This window comes from Caloenas nicobarica, chromosome 4 (assembly GCF_036013445.1).
Source record: "Caloenas nicobarica isolate bCalNic1 chromosome 4, bCalNic1.hap1, whole genome shotgun sequence".
Lineage (NCBI taxonomy): Eukaryota > Metazoa > Chordata > Aves > Columbiformes > Columbidae > Caloenas > Caloenas nicobarica.
Genome location: NC_088248.1, coordinates 1512584 through 1528942, shown reverse-complemented (window position 1 = coordinate 1528942; position 16359 = coordinate 1512584). Strand labels below are relative to the sequence as shown.

General features: G+C 55.0%; 1 protein-coding gene and 2 long non-coding RNA genes across 3 annotated transcripts; 2 read left to right on the top strand and 1 right to left on the bottom strand.

The window, feature by feature from the left end:
* The first annotated feature begins 914 nt into the window (after positions 1-914).
* On the top strand, positions 915-2088 carry LOC135988504 (uncharacterized). Its single transcript, XR_010606161.1, has 2 exons — positions 915-1214; positions 1871-2088. It is a non-coding gene; the product is annotated as an uncharacterized LOC135988504 (long non-coding RNA).
* Positions 1669-2938, bottom strand: LOC135988505 (uncharacterized). The gene is made up of 2 exons (XR_010606162.1): positions 2845-2938; positions 1669-2004 (listed from the first exon to the last, which is right to left on the bottom strand). It is a non-coding gene; the product is annotated as an uncharacterized LOC135988505 (long non-coding RNA).
* A 4425-nt stretch (positions 2939-7363) lies between these two features.
* On the top strand, positions 7364-16197 carry SH2D4A (SH2 domain containing 4A). The gene is made up of 9 exons (XM_065634487.1): positions 7364-7538; positions 8214-8373; positions 9014-9167; positions 11319-11384; positions 12043-12181; positions 13712-13928; positions 14492-14622; positions 15436-15656; positions 16105-16197. Exons 1-9 carry the CDS (start codon positions 7364-7366, stop codon positions 16195-16197), a joined length of 1356 nt encoding a protein of 451 aa, XP_065490559.1.
* The last annotated feature ends 162 nt before the right edge of the window (positions 16198-16359 follow it).

The following is a 16359-nucleotide window of genomic DNA, read 5'->3' as shown; positions in this document are numbered from 1 at the left end:
CCCGGTGCTCCCCCAGCTTATCTGTGCTGTGTTTCCCATATTTTAATTCTTCCTTTAGGATTACAGACAGTCTCAAATACGTGCTGCATCCCGGCCCACGTGGGGTTATAAATGCAGAAGGTGCCACATGTAGATTGTTTCACCTTCTCTGGATCATCCCACAATCTGGGCACCTGTTGTTACCCCAAAACCAAATAATCAGCAGGTGCCAAGGGCCTGTGGGCTGTTCCACAGACACTGCCTAGGTTCCCGTCCTGGCACTGCGGGTTTTGTCAGAGGTTCTTACAAACCAGCAGCAGCAACAGCTGGGGCAGAAACTGGAGGAAAAGCAGAAAATACAAAGGGCAGTAGGGTGGGCAGGTAGAGCTGAATGGGGAATGTCCCTGATTTTCTCTTCCAGCCAAAGATTTTATTTGATTTCCAACCTGAAGGGGAAAATAGTGTCTGATATTTCTAAACTCTGGAACATAGAGAGCTCTAATTTTTCTTGTTTATTCAGAGATTTTTACCAGAAGGGAAGTTTTGTTATGTTTTGTTTTGTTGATACCTGACATACCAATAGTCCAGTAATTATCCCAGGAACACCAATAGTCTGTTTGTGATGGGAACCCTTTAATGAACTGTAAAAAATGAAGCGTTTTGGGGGGGTTTCCTCCCTTTTTCACTGACAACGGGCTCCGGGGATCGCTGCCTGGCTGCGGGGAGCCTGCCGGCCTCGGAGCTGCGGGGCTCGCTGAGACCCCGGCGTCAGGCGGCTCCTGCGCGGCGCCGCCGGTGCCGGTACCGGGAGCTGCGGTGCCGCCCAATGCCCGCCGGGTGGCGCTGCCCCCGCGCTGCCGCTCCGTGTCCGCCAGGCGGCGCCACTGCGCGGGGCGGCTGAGCCCGCGGTCACGTGACTCGGCGCCCCGCCCGAGGCTTCAACAGCTCCCCCGGGCCGCCAGGGGGCGCCGCTCCGGCGGGCGCACGCGCGGAGGCGGGAGCGGGGCCGGCGGGGAGCGGGTCCCGCTGCGGGCTCTGCCGGGCCCGGGGGAGCCGCTGCTGGGGGAGCCGGTTTCCACTCGGCGGGGCCGCGGGGCGGCTCTGGGCCCTGCGCGGAGCCGGGCTGGGACCGAAGCCCCTTTCGTTCCGGTCCCGAGCGCTGCGGCGGGAGCAGAGGCTCATCCCGGCGCCGGGCGAGGAGCCCGTACGGCCCCGAGGCGGCGAGGACGTGCCCGGTGAGTGTCCCGGGGGCCCGGGGAGCGGGTCTGTGCTCGGGGCTTCGCCCCTCGTCCTGCTGCAGGCCGGGGAGGAGGGGCCCGTCCCCCGGCAGGGCTCCCCCCGGGGCTGGAGGCTGCCGGGGGGGCCCCGCGGTTCCGAGCCGGGGCCGGGCGGGGCTGGGGGTGTGTTCGGGGAGGCGGGAGCGGGCGCCGGGAGGTCCGGCCAGACCCGCTGGGCTGGTGGGGGCCGGGGGGTTTGGCCGCGGGTGTTTCTGCTCCAGCTCGGCCCGGGGGGCTGGGTTGTGTCCCTGGTTGTGGGGTTCTGCGCCCGTCTTCTGTTGCTTTGCGCGTCTGTGGTTTTTGGGGTCTGCTCTCGTGGTTTTTGGGGTTTGCAGTTCTTGTTTTTCGGTTTGTGCTCAAGTCTTTGTTGGATTGTGCACCCATTGAGGTTTGAGTTTATGCACCTGGTGTGTTTTGGTTTCTTCACCTGTTTATTGGTAGTGTACCAGTTTTTATTGGGTTTGTGCTTGTGCCCTCATTTGTTCAGTGTGTACCCTGTTTATTCAGTTTGTGTTTGTGCCTCGTATGTTTCACACCAAGCTTGTGGGTGGCTCCAGTTGAGTTCTGGTTCCAGTTCTTCTCAGTTCCAATTTTTCTGCTCTGGTTTCTTTCAGCTCCAGCTCCAGTCTGTGCAGCTTCAAGCTTGTTTGTGGGTCCAGCTCCTCTTCAGCTCCAGCTTGTTCCAATGAGTTTGGCCTTTGGCCAGATTGTAAATCAGTCACTGTCACAACTTGCATATGAATATGACCTGTCATAATTAAACATGAACTAATTATCTAATAACTAGTCCAGTGGTTGAACAGTCCTTGAATAAAAGAGGGGGGAAAAATCACTTTTCGTGCCAGAAACTAAGTTGAACACCTGAAACAGCCTGGTGCATGGCAGTGTCTGAACATCTGGGGGCCAGGGTGTCTGGACCCCCAGCCCCTCCACGAGGGGCCCCCCCACCTGCCCTCACCCTGGGCACTCCCCCGCCCCAAGCCCCCTCACGAGGGGCTCCCCCTGCCCAGCCCCCCCCCGCTCCCCAGCCCCCCGCTTCTGCCCAGCCCCCTCCCAAGGGGCCAACCTGGCCCCTGGGTTTGAGCCCAGGAACAGCCGCTGGGTCTCTGTTCCCGAGCCCAAAGCCCAGGCCTTGGGCTCTGCTCCAGCCCCAGGAGCCCCTTTCCCAGCCCCGACAACGCAGCTCGGGCTCCCTTCTCAGGGCTGGGAAACGCCCGGCTCGCTCGGTGCTGCTGAACCCCAGCACCGGGACACGGGGCTCCAGTTCCATCAGCCCCCACAGCCCCCTAGCGAACCCAACCCCGCGTGTGGTGCCGGGGACGGGCCGGGAGCCCCGGCGGTGTCGGGCGGTGCTTGAGAACTGGCTGGGGGGACCCGCGGGGCGGGCCCGGCCCCGTGTGGCCGCGGCCGGCTCGGGCGGGGACAGGGGGCGCCGGGCTCCGGCCCTCCGGGCTTTATTCCCCCCGGCGCCCCGAGCCCCGCGGCTGCTGCTCCGCGGAGCCGCCCGGGCACCGGCCGCACTTGCCCGCCCGCCTCCGCCCAGAGACCCCCCGGTGCTGCCGCTCCCCGGGCCGATCGTGCCTCTCACCTGGGGCGGGCGGACTCGGCCCCTCCGCCGCTCCGAGCTCCCGGCGAAGGGCCGGGCCGGTCCCGCCGCCCGGTGACCCGGCACTGCCGGCCTCTTCGCGGGAAAAGAAGCAAATGGAGAAACAACGGCGGCCGTCAGGGGACAAAGCTCCTCAGGCCCCGCCCCGCGCAGGCGCCCTGGGGAACGCCCCGCCCACTTGGGGGCGGAGGCTCCGCTGGGTCCCAGCGCCCGCCCGCCCGCCCAGGCGGCTACTGCCGCCCCGCTCCCGGCTCATTCCCGCCCAGGACCCGCAGCGACCCCGGCGCCAGCAGAGGGCACGGCTGGAGAAAACAGGGGGAGAGCCCGCGGTCAGCTAATATACCCCCCAATTCCCTGCCTGTCAGTCCCTTGTCTCTCTCCTAGTATTCCCATTTTCCCCAGACGTGGCAGACTCAGAGCCCTCCCTGCCTTGGCTTAAGGTAAATAACCTTTATTCCCGCTTGCAAAAACGGTCTTTGCCTTGACCAAACCATCCCATGCAAATAGGAAACATAAATATTGCAGTCTACATTGAAAAAAAAATAAAATTTCAAAGCTCATTTCCCCACCTTAAAAACATGCAAACAGGTTAAAGCAGGTGTTAGGGTTAGAAAAACTTTATTATAGTGGGCAGGGTTCTATGTGTGATCCTGTGTGTTAACCTCAGCCCTTTTGTCTCTTTGGTAATGCCCTAAGTAATTTTGGTATAGGAAGATGATTCTCACTATGTATAGATATTTGTACTTGATTCTAGGAGGAAATAAACCTTCTTCTTGCAAGGAGAGCATGTGTCCGGCGACCACTGCTGTATCTAATTATTTTTCCTTGTCACCATCCTCATCCATTTGTGCCTGCTTTAACATAACCCCTGCAAAATCATTTTAAAATAACCTCCAGAAAAAACAGGGACCTATAAGGCAAGTCAGTTTTGCTATAAGTAATTTCAAGGCAGTTGATGTTGCGGTGACTTCGTTGGTTTTGTTCTCTCAAGTGTCATACACCAGAATCTGTCTATTTATGCTAAATAAAATACAAACAGTTCTGTCTTCCAAGGACCAAGCTTTTATGGTCATACTGTCCTTCTGTGATGACCGAACTGGGAGTTTTCCTTCCAGCTGAAACAGAAAAAAATTAAAACAAGAGAGACATGAATCACTCCCCTATTTAGAACAGGATAAGGATTTAGTTGAACGTTCCTGACACATTTTTGGTAAAGAGATATGTGTGCAGCAGGTTGAAGAAACCCAGAAAATCAGCACAAACCCCACTATTTCATTTAATACCTTCTCCTGTGATTTATTGGTGTGAAGCACATTGAATGCGTATCTAGGTATGTTTGTATATTGGTTTTGGGAGATCCTGTCCCTCCGCGGGCAGCATCGATGGTGAGGAGCAGGAGTGGCTGCTGGTGGCTGGAGTGTCACACATGAGCAGAACTCGTGGCAGCTCTTGTCCAAGTCCCTGCGCTTCCGCGTGTGCTCTCGGATTCGCGTTTCCCCTGCTCCCGGTAGATGATTTACAGGAGCAGCGGCTGCTCTGCAGCAGCGTGTCCTTGCTTTCTGAAGGGTCATTCACCCTTTGAATTGCATTTACCCTTATGGCTTTCAACTTAACTATCTTGTACTCGAGTGGTAGAGCCCCCAAAGTCCTGTTTTGCCTTCAGACCTCCCCCCCTGCTTTTTATTTTTTGCTGGTTTTGGCACCTTTCGTCTCTTTTTCCTCCATAAAACCAGCTCCCATCTATCACTCCTGGGGGAAAAAAAAATACAAGCAGTAGAACGTTTAACAAGACCTCTCCCAGAGTTTTCCTGTGAGTTTCCAGCTCAGAGGTTCCACTGCCATGACTCCTCGGCTTCCCTAAGTTTGAGCTGCCAAAATTCTACCTCCTCACAGCTGGAACAGCATCAGCAAAACCCCTTCTTGCCAAGGGTCGGTAACGCAGCTTTAGTTCAGACTTTGGGAGCAGCATATGGCAGAGATGACAAGGACCTGCAGCTCGTAAGACCCTAAATGAAGTGACCACTAGAAAATCAATATTGGAAATTTCTCAGAATGCCTACGTGATTTCCCAGTGTAGCTGGCGCTTTCAAGGGTGTCTTTGGGACAGAGCGTTAGAAATTTCCTCTTGCAGCTAATGTTACAAGGAAATCCAGCTCTGCAAAAGCAGATTTGAGCCGCTAACCGCTCGAAGAACCACAGGGAGCAGGAATCCAGCTCACAGTCTGCACTTACTGAGCGTCCTCAGTTTAACAAACCCCTCGGCATTTGGCCCACAGAAACCACAAACCCTTCTCAGCCAGAGGGAATAAACGCGTTTCACCTCCCCGCGTGCCAACGCGTCTCTTATGTTAGAAGCCACTTCAGTTGTAGACACGGTGATTAATTAATCGCTGTCAGTGTCTCCGCCAGCCCAGCAGAGCTCAGACGGTGCCCGCAGCCACCAGCGCCTGCTCCGGATCCACACGAGATCCAACTCTGGTTATTTTTCCAAACAAAACCCACCTTTTGGCTCAAAGAGACTGTCACAATCGCAGCAACATCAAGTACCTTCTGAAGACAGCGCTTTACCTAAAATAATCCCCGAACTTTGTGTCCTCCTTCCTGTCTTTATAAAACTCTAAAAGCTTAAGGGACCCACTTTTAATCAAAAGCGTTTTTCTGACACCCAGATCTGTTTGCAAACAGCTTCTCTTTCAGGCAGGGCTGCTGGAATTGACATTTTTAATAGGGAAAATGTAAAGTAACAAGAGAAACAAAACAGAAGCGAGCAGGATCACACCTGATTCAGGTCACCGTGCCGTCCTGGGGACTCCGGCTCCTGCTCCTGGCCACGGGTGATGCTCTGGTGTGACCTGGTCTGCCCTGGTCCTTCGGGAGCAACTTGTCTCCCTGCCCTGAGCTCCTTTCAAGCTCTTCCTGGTGAAAATATATTGGGATTTCACTGCACCGGGGCTGCAGGCAGCTCGCCGGCTCCTCTCCCACCTCCTCCTCTGTTCTTTTATTTAATTTCGCAGAAGCCGAGCAGTCAGACCCTGAAGCCGAAGGTGCTCCCGACACTTTCCTTCCAACGTGTGGGTCCCCAGGCATCCATCCCCTCTCCCATAAGACACCTGTTGAATTTTGACTCCAAGATTCCATAGATACTCGTGGCACAGGTCCTCCTGCCACGTCTGCGTCCTTTGTGCCTCCACATTCCTGCCCAACCACCCCCCTTCATCCTACCTCCTGTGCTACGTCCTGGCGTCCAGGTTTTGTGCAGAAGGAATTAATAATCCCACTCGTTCAATTTGCTGGTAGCCTGCTGGCAACGTCACCCAAGAGGGTGTCCAGAAAGCCCCAGCTGCCCCATGTCACCGAAACCATGGCTGACCCACCTCCTGATGTCCCTGAGCTCACCCAGAAAAGATAAGAGCTGGTTTCAAGGTCTTTACCCGTGTTTCTCTCTCCTCACTTGGCAGCTCCCCAATTTTTGCGTGCAAACCCCTGTTGTCAGTGTAAATACCCGGAGCTGTGTGGGTGTTGGGTCCTCGCTGACGTGCACCAGACACGACCCAGCACCCCGGCACGAACCGGGGAGCTGCTCCGTCTCCCCACCTGTTCCATCCCTTTGGGTCGGGGTGTCCCACGCTGGGGTGTCCCACAGCAGGGTGTCCCATACCGGGGTGTCCCATGCTGGGGTGTCCCACGTTGGGGTGTCCCATGCCAGGGTGTCCCATGCAGGGGTGTCCCACGCCGGGGTGTCCCACGTTGGGGTGTCCCATGCCAGGGTGTCCCATGCAGGGGTGTCCCACGCCGGGGTGTCCCACGTTGGGGCGTCCCACGCCGGGGTGTCCCACGCCGGGCTCACCGCCTGGAGCAGACACATCAGCAGGACATGTCAACTGCCTCGGCTCCTCATCATCCACCTCGGCCTTCTTCCTCCCTTGACTTCCCCCTACAATGGACGGGAACATCCCAAACCTACTCCTTCCCTCCCCCTAAAAGCAGAACCAAAAGCCCTCCCCACCTTTCCCAGGCAGGTTGGGCTTTGGAACATCAAAGTTTTCCTTTTTGGAAGGAGGAGCTGGTGGGTTCATTGATTCCCTGCCCAGCAGGAATGTTTGCTCGGGCACGGCCAAGCCGCGCCTCTGCTGACTGCGACCGGCAGCGCTCGCTGCTCTTTTGATATCCTATCACCGGGTTTATCGAGCATCGGCACAACCTCCCCGCTCCGGCACTCGGCCCTCCTGGCCCCGCTGAGCGCGCAGGGGCTGCGTGGGAGCTCACCTCTTATTTCCAGGAATCTTAATCGCAGGTTTTAAGATACTTATTTACCTTTTTTTTTTTTTTTTTCTTTCGGTCTGTGCAGGAAGTCTGAGCTAAAAAAAAAAAAAAAAAAGGAGTATAATTACCCTGGCACGCCTGCATTCCTGCTCCAGGCTCGGAGGGACCTGTTCTTGTCGGAGCAGATCCGAGCCCCGGAGATCGCTGCCGCAAACGCGGGTAACTGCGAGCCGCAGCCATGCTGAAACAGATCCTATCGGAGATGTACATCGACCCCGAGCTGCTGGCGGAGCTCAGCGAGGAGCAGAAGCAGATCCTGTTCTTCAAGATGAGGCAGGAGCAGATCAGGCGGTGGGAGCAAAGAGAAGCCGCCGCCAGCAAAGCTCCAGCCAAGAAGCCACCGCCGAGAAAAGGTGAGTGTCTGCGGCTGGTCTGGCCAAGCCAGCTGCTCCTAGAGCAGGAGATAATGGGGCCGTAGCGTCGTTTCTTCTCCTAGGGACGCAGCACACTTGTGTTTCCAGACGGTACGTCTGTCCTTGCCCAAACTGCTCCACTCCCCCGGCTGGGCAGACAGGGCTTCCTTGCCCCCAGGAGATGCGTCTCATTAAGTTCCCACTAAATTTGGCCTTGGAATCTGTCTATAAATAACTATATAAGTAACTGTCTATAAAATAACTACGGGCTTGAGCGTCTGTCCCGAGGCACCGGAATGCAGGGAGGTCCCGTTGTGCCTCCAGACCCAAGCCCCCGGTTGGGATGCCGCGGGGCCCGGGGAAGGCAGCGCTCTTGCCCGCTGTCCCGCACCTCACGCAGCTCGGGGACGGCAGGGGCGAGGAATTAAAGCAAGGGAGAAAACAGCGCCGGGTCTCCTCCCTTGCCCCCGGACTCAGAAATGTCTCCTCCACCCACCCGGCTTCAGTACCACGACACCAAACGGGAGGTGAAGGTGAAGCAGGGCCCCGGCCGAGCTTTCCGCACGTCCAGCCGCTTTTGCCGAGGCCCTGTCGCCGGCAGCAGCCGGGAGGGGACGGCGGGAGGGACGCGCGCCCCGAACGGAGCGTCTGCCACGGAAGCCGCTTCTCTTCCAGGCAGCGGGAAGTCGGTGACATGGAAGCTGGGCGCCGACAACGACGTCTGGGTCTGGGTGATGGGCGAGCATCCTTCAGACAAACCCTACGCGGTCATCTGCGAAGAGATCCAGGCGGAAAGGGCGAAGCGGCTGGCGAGGGAGCGCGGCCAGGAGGGCGGGTAAGCGGGACGGGTGGGCAGGTGAGGAGGAGACGGCGTTTCTGGAGACCCCAGGGCTCTCCGTAGGGGCTGTGGTGACTGCCCAGCGGAGTCGCAGGCAGGAGGCGCGGGTGGAGGTTGGTTTCTGGGGGTGTGCACAATGCTGGCAGAGACCTGAGGAAGAAACTGCTGCCCCTGGGGGTGGTGAGAGCCCGGCCCAGGTGCCCAGAGAGGCGGTGGCTGAACCATCCCTGGAGACATCCCAGGCCAGGCTGGACGGGGCTCTGAGCAACCTGAGCTGGTGCAGATGTCCCTGCTCGTGGCAGGGGGGGCACTGGGGGGGCTGGGGAGGGCCTGCAACACAAACCATCCTGTGATTTGCTCATCAAGCCCCCCATGATATGGCCCCAGCGCCGGACCCTCTGCAAACCCCAGGAAATGCCAGCTCTGTTACGGCAGCAGGCGACGCGCTGGGCTCGCTCTGACTCACCTGCCCGCGCGCTGCAGGGTGACAGTTACTCACCGCGACTCAGCACGTTAATTATTCCACCCGACCCGATGGGGAGATCCCATCGCTGCCGGCACACACGCCGCTTCTTGTGCTTGCGGAGCAGAAAGTGACGCCCTCAGCTTCCGAAATCCTCCTTCTCTTTGGTTTTAGAGAGATCGACTCTTCCGTAACACAGTCGCTACAACCGGGAGTCCTGGGTGAGAAGGATCTTCACGGGAATAAAAGAAGCACCGTGGAGGAAAAGAAGGAAAAGGGGAGAAAAACCGCTGCTGCTGCCACAGGGAAAAGCCAGGAGCTCCCAAAGGTATTCTTTCCCTTTTTCTCCATCTCTATCAGAGATACGTGCTCTGAGATCTGTACCAACGGAGAAGTTACTCTTGATTCCTCTGCTTCCATCCTCCACGGGTGAAAGCCGGGTCGCACACCTTCCGTCCGCGCTGCGCCTGGCTCCGGTGGCTTTTTGGGCATCCCAAGATCTGCCGCAGCCCTCAAGCAAATCACCTACTTATAAAAAAAACCCCCACCAAACCACAAATGAAGATCGTTTTACCAGCATCCTCATATTTTAGCTTCTTTTTTTTTTCTTTTTTTTTTTTTTTTTTTTTTTTTTTTGCGATCTTCTAAAAGAGTTAGAAAATAGCCTATGGCCTTGACAGCCCAGGGAGCTCCAAATGCAGTAACTGCAGTGTTTGCTTTGCTGAGGTGCTCCGTTACGGAACTAGTTTTGCCCAGCAAGAAACACATTTCTGCTTTTTTCAACTAGCAGCAAAAAGCCGTTTGCAGAGAACTGAGAAGTTAAATTAACTACCTGTGCGACCAGAGCTGAACAGAAGGAACAGAACATCCTGTCAATTTAATGGGAGAAGCCCAACTCACGCAGCAGAGTTTTCATTCAGCCTTTTGCTGCTGACTCGGATGAGCCTATATTCTTTTATTACACAGCCGCTGCATATTTCAGTATAAAAAGCAGCATAACTGAAGGTTGGGTTTTGGCAAAGGGCCTCTGGTACCAAAATACTGAAGATCTGGAGTGGCTCTGTCTCCTTTATTGAAAGCCTCTGAGTCACACGGGGCTTTTCTTAGCACTGTTTGCTGAAGTTGAGCAACTGTGTGGGAGACTTTGTTGTTTTTTCTTTTCAAGGGAAACTATTAGTCACAGCTAACAAAAAAAGAAAAAAAAAAGAACAAAAAAAAGAACCCCCCCCAAACCAAAAATCCCACCACCACCAAAAATCTAACCCCTTTTCCAGGTCTTGCACATGGAAATAGAGGGGGTTTGTGTATGTTACTTTTGTTTTCTGACATTACATTGCTAGTAATTTCTTTTGTCTTATTATTAGTAATTTTTCCCAGATTTCTCAGGGTTTTGCTATTAGGAGGGATCCAGACCAAAGACCTCTCTTGCATTTTCTAGGTCTGGAAAGGGTTTTTTTCCTCCCGTCCCTCATTATGGTGCTTCCTCCAAGACCTGGTTCCCATTTAACCCGAGGGATGGGGCGCTGTGCTCTGTCTGCAGCAGGGGAGGGGGGTCTGATCTACCATCACACATCCGAAGCTCCTAGTTCCCTGTCCAAGAGAGGGAGAAGTTGGAAAGCCACGTTCGTATTAAATATTAGCCAAGCAGGTGATGAAGATAAAACACAGGGTGTCCTTGGCGAGCAGCGCAGTACGATTAACTCGTTACTCGCTGCGCCGTGGGAGGCAAGTGGGGTCCAACGGGGAGATGGCTCCAAGACAAGGCAAACCCTTTGTCTTCTAAGGCTGGTCTGGGCTGGTGACAGCTGCTCCTAGATGGGTCAGGAGGGAAGAACCTGCACTTGGGTCACAACAACCCCATGAACGCTACAGGCTTGGGGAAGAGTGGCTGGAAAGCTGCCAGGAGGAAAAGGACCTGGGGCCAAGGTGGCCACCAGCACCGTGGCCTGTACCAGCCCTGGTGTGGCCAGCAGGCCCAGGGCAGTGACCGTCCCTGTGCTGGGCACTGGGGAGGCCAAACCTCCAATCCTGGGGTCAGTTCTGGGCCCCTCACGCCAAGAAAGGCCTTGAGGTGCTGGAGCGAGTTGAGAGGAGGGAACGGAGCCGGGGAAGGGGCTGGAGCACAAGTGTGATGGGAGCGGCTGAGGGAGCTGGGGGTTCAGCTGGAGAACAGGAGCTGAGGGGAGACCTGATCAGCTCAAGTTGCACCAGCGCAGGTTGAGGTTGGATCTGGGGAACAATTTCTTCCCCCAAGGGCTGTGGGGCATTGGAACAGGCTGCCCAGGGCAGTGCTGGAGTCACCATCCCTGGAGGGGTTGGACAGACGGACATGAGGTTCTCAGGGACAGGGGGCAGTGCCAGGGCTGGGGGAACAGTTGGACTCGATCTTGGGGGGGTGTCTTCCAACCAAATGATTCGATGATTCTATGGTTGGGGCTGTCTGAGGAGCATTCATTTCTCAGTGCTCTTCTCCTCCCAGAGGGAAGCCAGGGACGTCCACCAGATGCTGGCCGACTGCCACCTGAGGAAGCGCGGCATCCAACAGGTCAGTGGCAACCCAGGATGTTCCTAACGACTCGAATGGGTTCCAGGCTTTATCCCACAGCCCCAGTCAGCTCCAGAGCCTTGTCTGACCCAAGAACCCGAGGGAATGGCAGGAAGATGTGCCAGGGGAGGGTCAGTTGGACATTCAGAAAAGGTTCTTCACCCAGAGGTGCTGGACACTGGAACAGGCTCCCCAGGGAGGTGTCACGGCCTCAACCTGACAGTGTTCAAGAAGAGACTGGACAACGTCCTCAGACCCACGGGGTGACCTGTGGGGTGTCCTGTGCAGGGACAGGAGTTGGACTCCATGATCCTTGTGGGTCCCTTCCAACTCAACATTCTATGATGCTAAGAACATCCTCACCTCTTGGACTCGTCTCCTCCAGCGTTGCCACGCTCGTCATGCTTGGTGGGACGATGTGGAGGTGACATAAAGCAGGTCAGCCTGGCAGACAGGAGATGCTCCCCATGGTTTCTGATAGATTTGTTTTCCATTCCTTCCTCTATTGTAATCTGCTGGAAAGAAAGAGGGTCTGCATGTTGTCGAAATCGGAGGGATTCACAATAAACAGCAGAGTTTTGGGTATTTTAAGACTAGCTGAAAAGCAGGGCTAAAACTAACCTGGGGGAAATCACTGCACATATCGTTTCTTTCACAGATGAAAGAAGCAGAGAGGAGAAATTCAGGAGAAGAGCCCACGGCCCCCCAGGAGCCACCACCGCAGAGCCACCCCGGCTCCGAGAGCTGGAGGACGCCGCAGAAATCGGACGAGAACGAGCCCGAGTGGCAGGAATCCCGTAAGAGCTTCGGACGAGCTTTTCCTGTGGGGATGGAGAAACCCCGGGGGCCTGGGGGGTCAAACATGCAACACTGGCACGAAATATTTGGCGGGTGGGTGGTGAGCACTGCCAAAAATACAGCGCTGCGTTGTCAGAAATATTCCTGAGTCCACACGGCACTGGGACTAGAGCTGGGCAGGGAAATGGACAATTTTTCCTGCAGAAAACATTACCATTTGTAAACATTTCCCATTTTCAGTCTTTTCTATATTTTGCTCAAGCTGTTTTTTGTTTGGAATATTATAGTTTTAAATATTAAGAACAAGGCCAAGCAGCGTGGGTCCGTGTGGCAAGCCTCAGGTGCTCTATTAAAACAAGCAACAGATAGGAACCACATAAATATAGCCCAGATAACTCATTTTAAACTAGAAGCTGGGTTTTTGTGGGACTTTGCAGTAACCATCACTCACGAGGACAAGGATGACGGGTGATGGGGGCAATTTCAAAAGTGCTTTGTTGGAGGCAAACTCGTTTCACTGGAGTGAACGGGGCCCTTTTTGGGCTTCAGAAACGAGCGGGGAGGGTTTTGCTGCTCGATAAAACTCAGTTCTGTGAAGAAGGTCAGTGCAAGGCTGGGGTGAAGCTCCTTTCCGCACAACACAGGGTGGGCTGATCAGAGACCTTGGAAAGAACATGAAAACATGAAAAAAGAGGCTGCATGAAACAGAAGCGAGGACTCCCCCGCTTCCCTGTCAGCCAAACACGGTCCCTGCGGCGCCGCCTCACGTAATTAATCCCAGGGATAGGAAGGAAAACGGCAAAAAGTACGAGACGCGCGGCTGCACCCATTGCTGCTGCCAAATATTAATCCTTCCTAAGTGTTGCGTTTTATTCCCAGTTCCTCCCCCGCTGCTCAGTAGATGGCAATGCTGTACTACCAATTGTTTCCACTTTAGGCCAGGGATTTTATTTTTCTTACTGATTAAAAAAAACAATTAAAATATCTGAGGTTGATTACAAAAGCAAGGAAAGAACTAGCCTAACACAGACAGACCAGGATGAGCTACTGAATGCTCGTAATCTCCAGGATCACGGCAGTTTTCCAGCAAAAAACCCCCAGCAAGGTTCCTACTTTCTATGACCGTCCAAGCGAGACTCTCTCCCACACTCAAAAACCACCAGCGCTTTCAAATCCCTCCGAGGATTGACTTGGGGTCACTCCAGCAGATTTATTCTGCCCTCTCCACCCCTGCTCACAGAAAGGGCACCACAGAAATCCGTGTCTGAAACCAAGAATCGGCGGCGAAACACCAAAAAAAATCGTCTCTAAGTACAAAGAGACCTGGTGCCCAGAATGAACCCAGATTTTTTTATACTTGAAGGAATAAAAAACGGGCCCTGTTATGCAGCAGATGCCCAGAAGCGATGGGAGACAAACGCACCTTTCACCCGGTGAAACGGGTTATTCCTTCGCTCCAGGGAACAGGGGAGGGCCAAGGGCAGCCAAGCTGAACGCTCACCTGCTTGTTGGCTCCTTCTCTGTTCCAGTGCGGAGATCCAAGGCGGCGGATGAGAAGAGACGCTCCCTCGCACGGCAAGCCCGGGACGACTACCGGCGGCTGTCGCTGCAGGGCATCCACCGCGGGAAGCCGGCAGAGACCCCCCGGGCTGGCGCGGCGGGAGATCGGCGACCGCTCCGGTACCCGCCTCTCCCCCCAAAACCTAAAGTTCTACCTCCTGCGACGGCCAACGGGAGAGCGATCAGGTACGGACACCCCTGAGGAGAGGAGGGATGAGATGCTCCTGCTCCAGTGTGGGATGGGTGAGACGGGAAAGGTTTGTTCTCCTCCTTGCATGGAGAAGACACCCCGCAGGGAAAAAATACGGAGCCAAGGGGTTGATGGTTTTGAACTAAAGGAGGGAGATTCAGGCTGGACATGAGGAAGGAATTGCTGCCCCTGAGGGTGCTGAGAGCCTGGCCCAGGTGCCCAGAGAGGTGGTGGCTGAACCATCCCTGGAGACATCCCAGGCCAGGCTGGACGGGGCTCTGAGCAACCTGAGCTGGTGCAGATGGCCCTGCTCGTGGCAGGGGGGGCACTGGGGGGCTGGGGAGGGCCCTTCAACCCAAACCTCCTGTGGTTCTATGATTCTGTCTACATCCTTTTTGTTAAGTGTCCACTGAAAACCACGTACCATTGCTGATGGCTGCACTAGCATAAACCTCCTGTTTAGGGCTGTTCTTAACACCCTGACAGAAAGACAAGTCCTGCCAAGGACTCAGAAGCTGTCACTTGTGCTTGATGTGCAAACCACGGTCTTTTCTAACAGGAAAGAGGGAATCCAGAGGACAATCTCCAATTCCACCGAAGAAAGCATCATCAAGTGGTTCAAAGAGGAGCAGTTCCCTCTCCGAGCCGGCTACCAGAAAAGCACGGACACAATAGCACCTTGGTTCCATGGTGAGTCCTGGGCGTTTCTGCCCCAAACCAACGCTTTAGGAGTAGTTTCTCTAACGTGGCTGCAGTGTGGACACAGGCTGGGCCAGGAGCCTCTTGAAGGTGGCTAAGTTTTCTGGTTTAATTATGTATTAGCCTAGTTTAAGTTACTCTAGCATTACAGAGGACAAGCTAAAGTGTTAGAACAGAGATCAGGTCTTCAAAATACTCTGTGCCACACCTGCCTCCCTGTACTGGATGCACCGTCACCCTGGTAACTGTTTGGACCACATGGTGAGAGACATTTGGGCACATCTCATCACCTCATCTCACTCATCCTTGGCGCCAGGTCCCTGGAGACATCCCCGGCCAGGCTGGACGGGGCTCTGAGCAACCTGAGCTGGTGCGGATGTCCCTGCCCATGGCAGGGGGGCACTGCGGGAGCTGGGAAGGTCCTTTCCTACCCAAACCATTCTGTTCTTGTATGATTCTATGATTCTCCCTCCATACGCACTCATCGTCCATCACCTTTTTGTCCCATTTCTAACGGGTCATCCCAATCCCATCCATCTCCCTTGCTGCGCAAACCCCTCAGCTCCCAGACTGCAGCAAAGAAAGCGTTATCCTCTCATAACTGGGCTTTCAGAGCAGCCCACGAGGCCACGGTCTGTTACTGGCAATGGTAGTGATGTTCTTCCCGGGCTACTGGGCAAGGAACCACACCATGGGTGGAAGTGCCATGGTTTTAGAGCAAGAAAGATTTCTTGTGAGAACCGCTCCATCCAGTCCTGCACAAGTGCTCTTTTCCCTTCGGTTCCATGGTTTGGTTTTGAACAGGTATCCTCACCTCGAAGAAAGCAGAGGAGCTGCTGAATAAAACAGCGCCGGGGAGTTTTCTGGTCCGGGTCAGTGAGAAGATCAAAGGCTACGTGCTCTCCTACCGGTCCGGGGAGGGATGCAAACACTTCCTCATCGATGCCTCCGGTGACTCCTACAGCTTCCTTGGGGTGGACCAGCTGCAACATTCAACGCTGGCTGACCTTGTGGACTACCATAAGGTGAACATCTAGCAATGCATTCATTAGCTATCTGTTTAATTGCCTCAGGACACTTAAAAGTAAGAAAGAAGAGATTCTGTTGCTTTAAAGTAGATAACTAAACCCGTTTTAGCTACTGTCGGGTATCCAATGTGCTGCTCCAGAGGGGCACACCAGCCTGCTGGGCACAACTCAGACAACATCTCAGACATCTTGAACCCCAGTCACTCCCCTTCAACGCCCTCCACGCAGGGCTCAAATCGCTACACGCTATTTAGTAGAAAAGCTGATAAGGCGAGAGGTGACAGCGCACTCACACAGACTCCTTTTTGTGTTCGATTTGGCTCCGTGCTTGTGGGATCCTGGCGAGTTGGGTGAGCAGAAAATACAACGACAGTGATGTTGCGATGGCTGGGCTGTACCCTGCTCTGTTTGAAAGCCGGTGGTTAATCACATCCTCTGTCAACAGGATGAACCCATCACTTCCTTGGGGAAGGAGCTGCTGCTTTACCCGTGCGGCCAAGAGGACCAAGAACCAGATTACATCTCTCTCTTTGAGTGAGCGTCCCCGTCTCGCCGTGCAGCCCCGTGCCCGTATTCACAAACACTAAGCTTCGAAGCAGAGCTGCTGATGTTTACCTGAAAAGGTTGCTGTAAGGTCCTTCTACGTTACATCCGTCACAACAAAACGGCAGGAGGACAAGCACCGTCCTGGGCTTCTCGG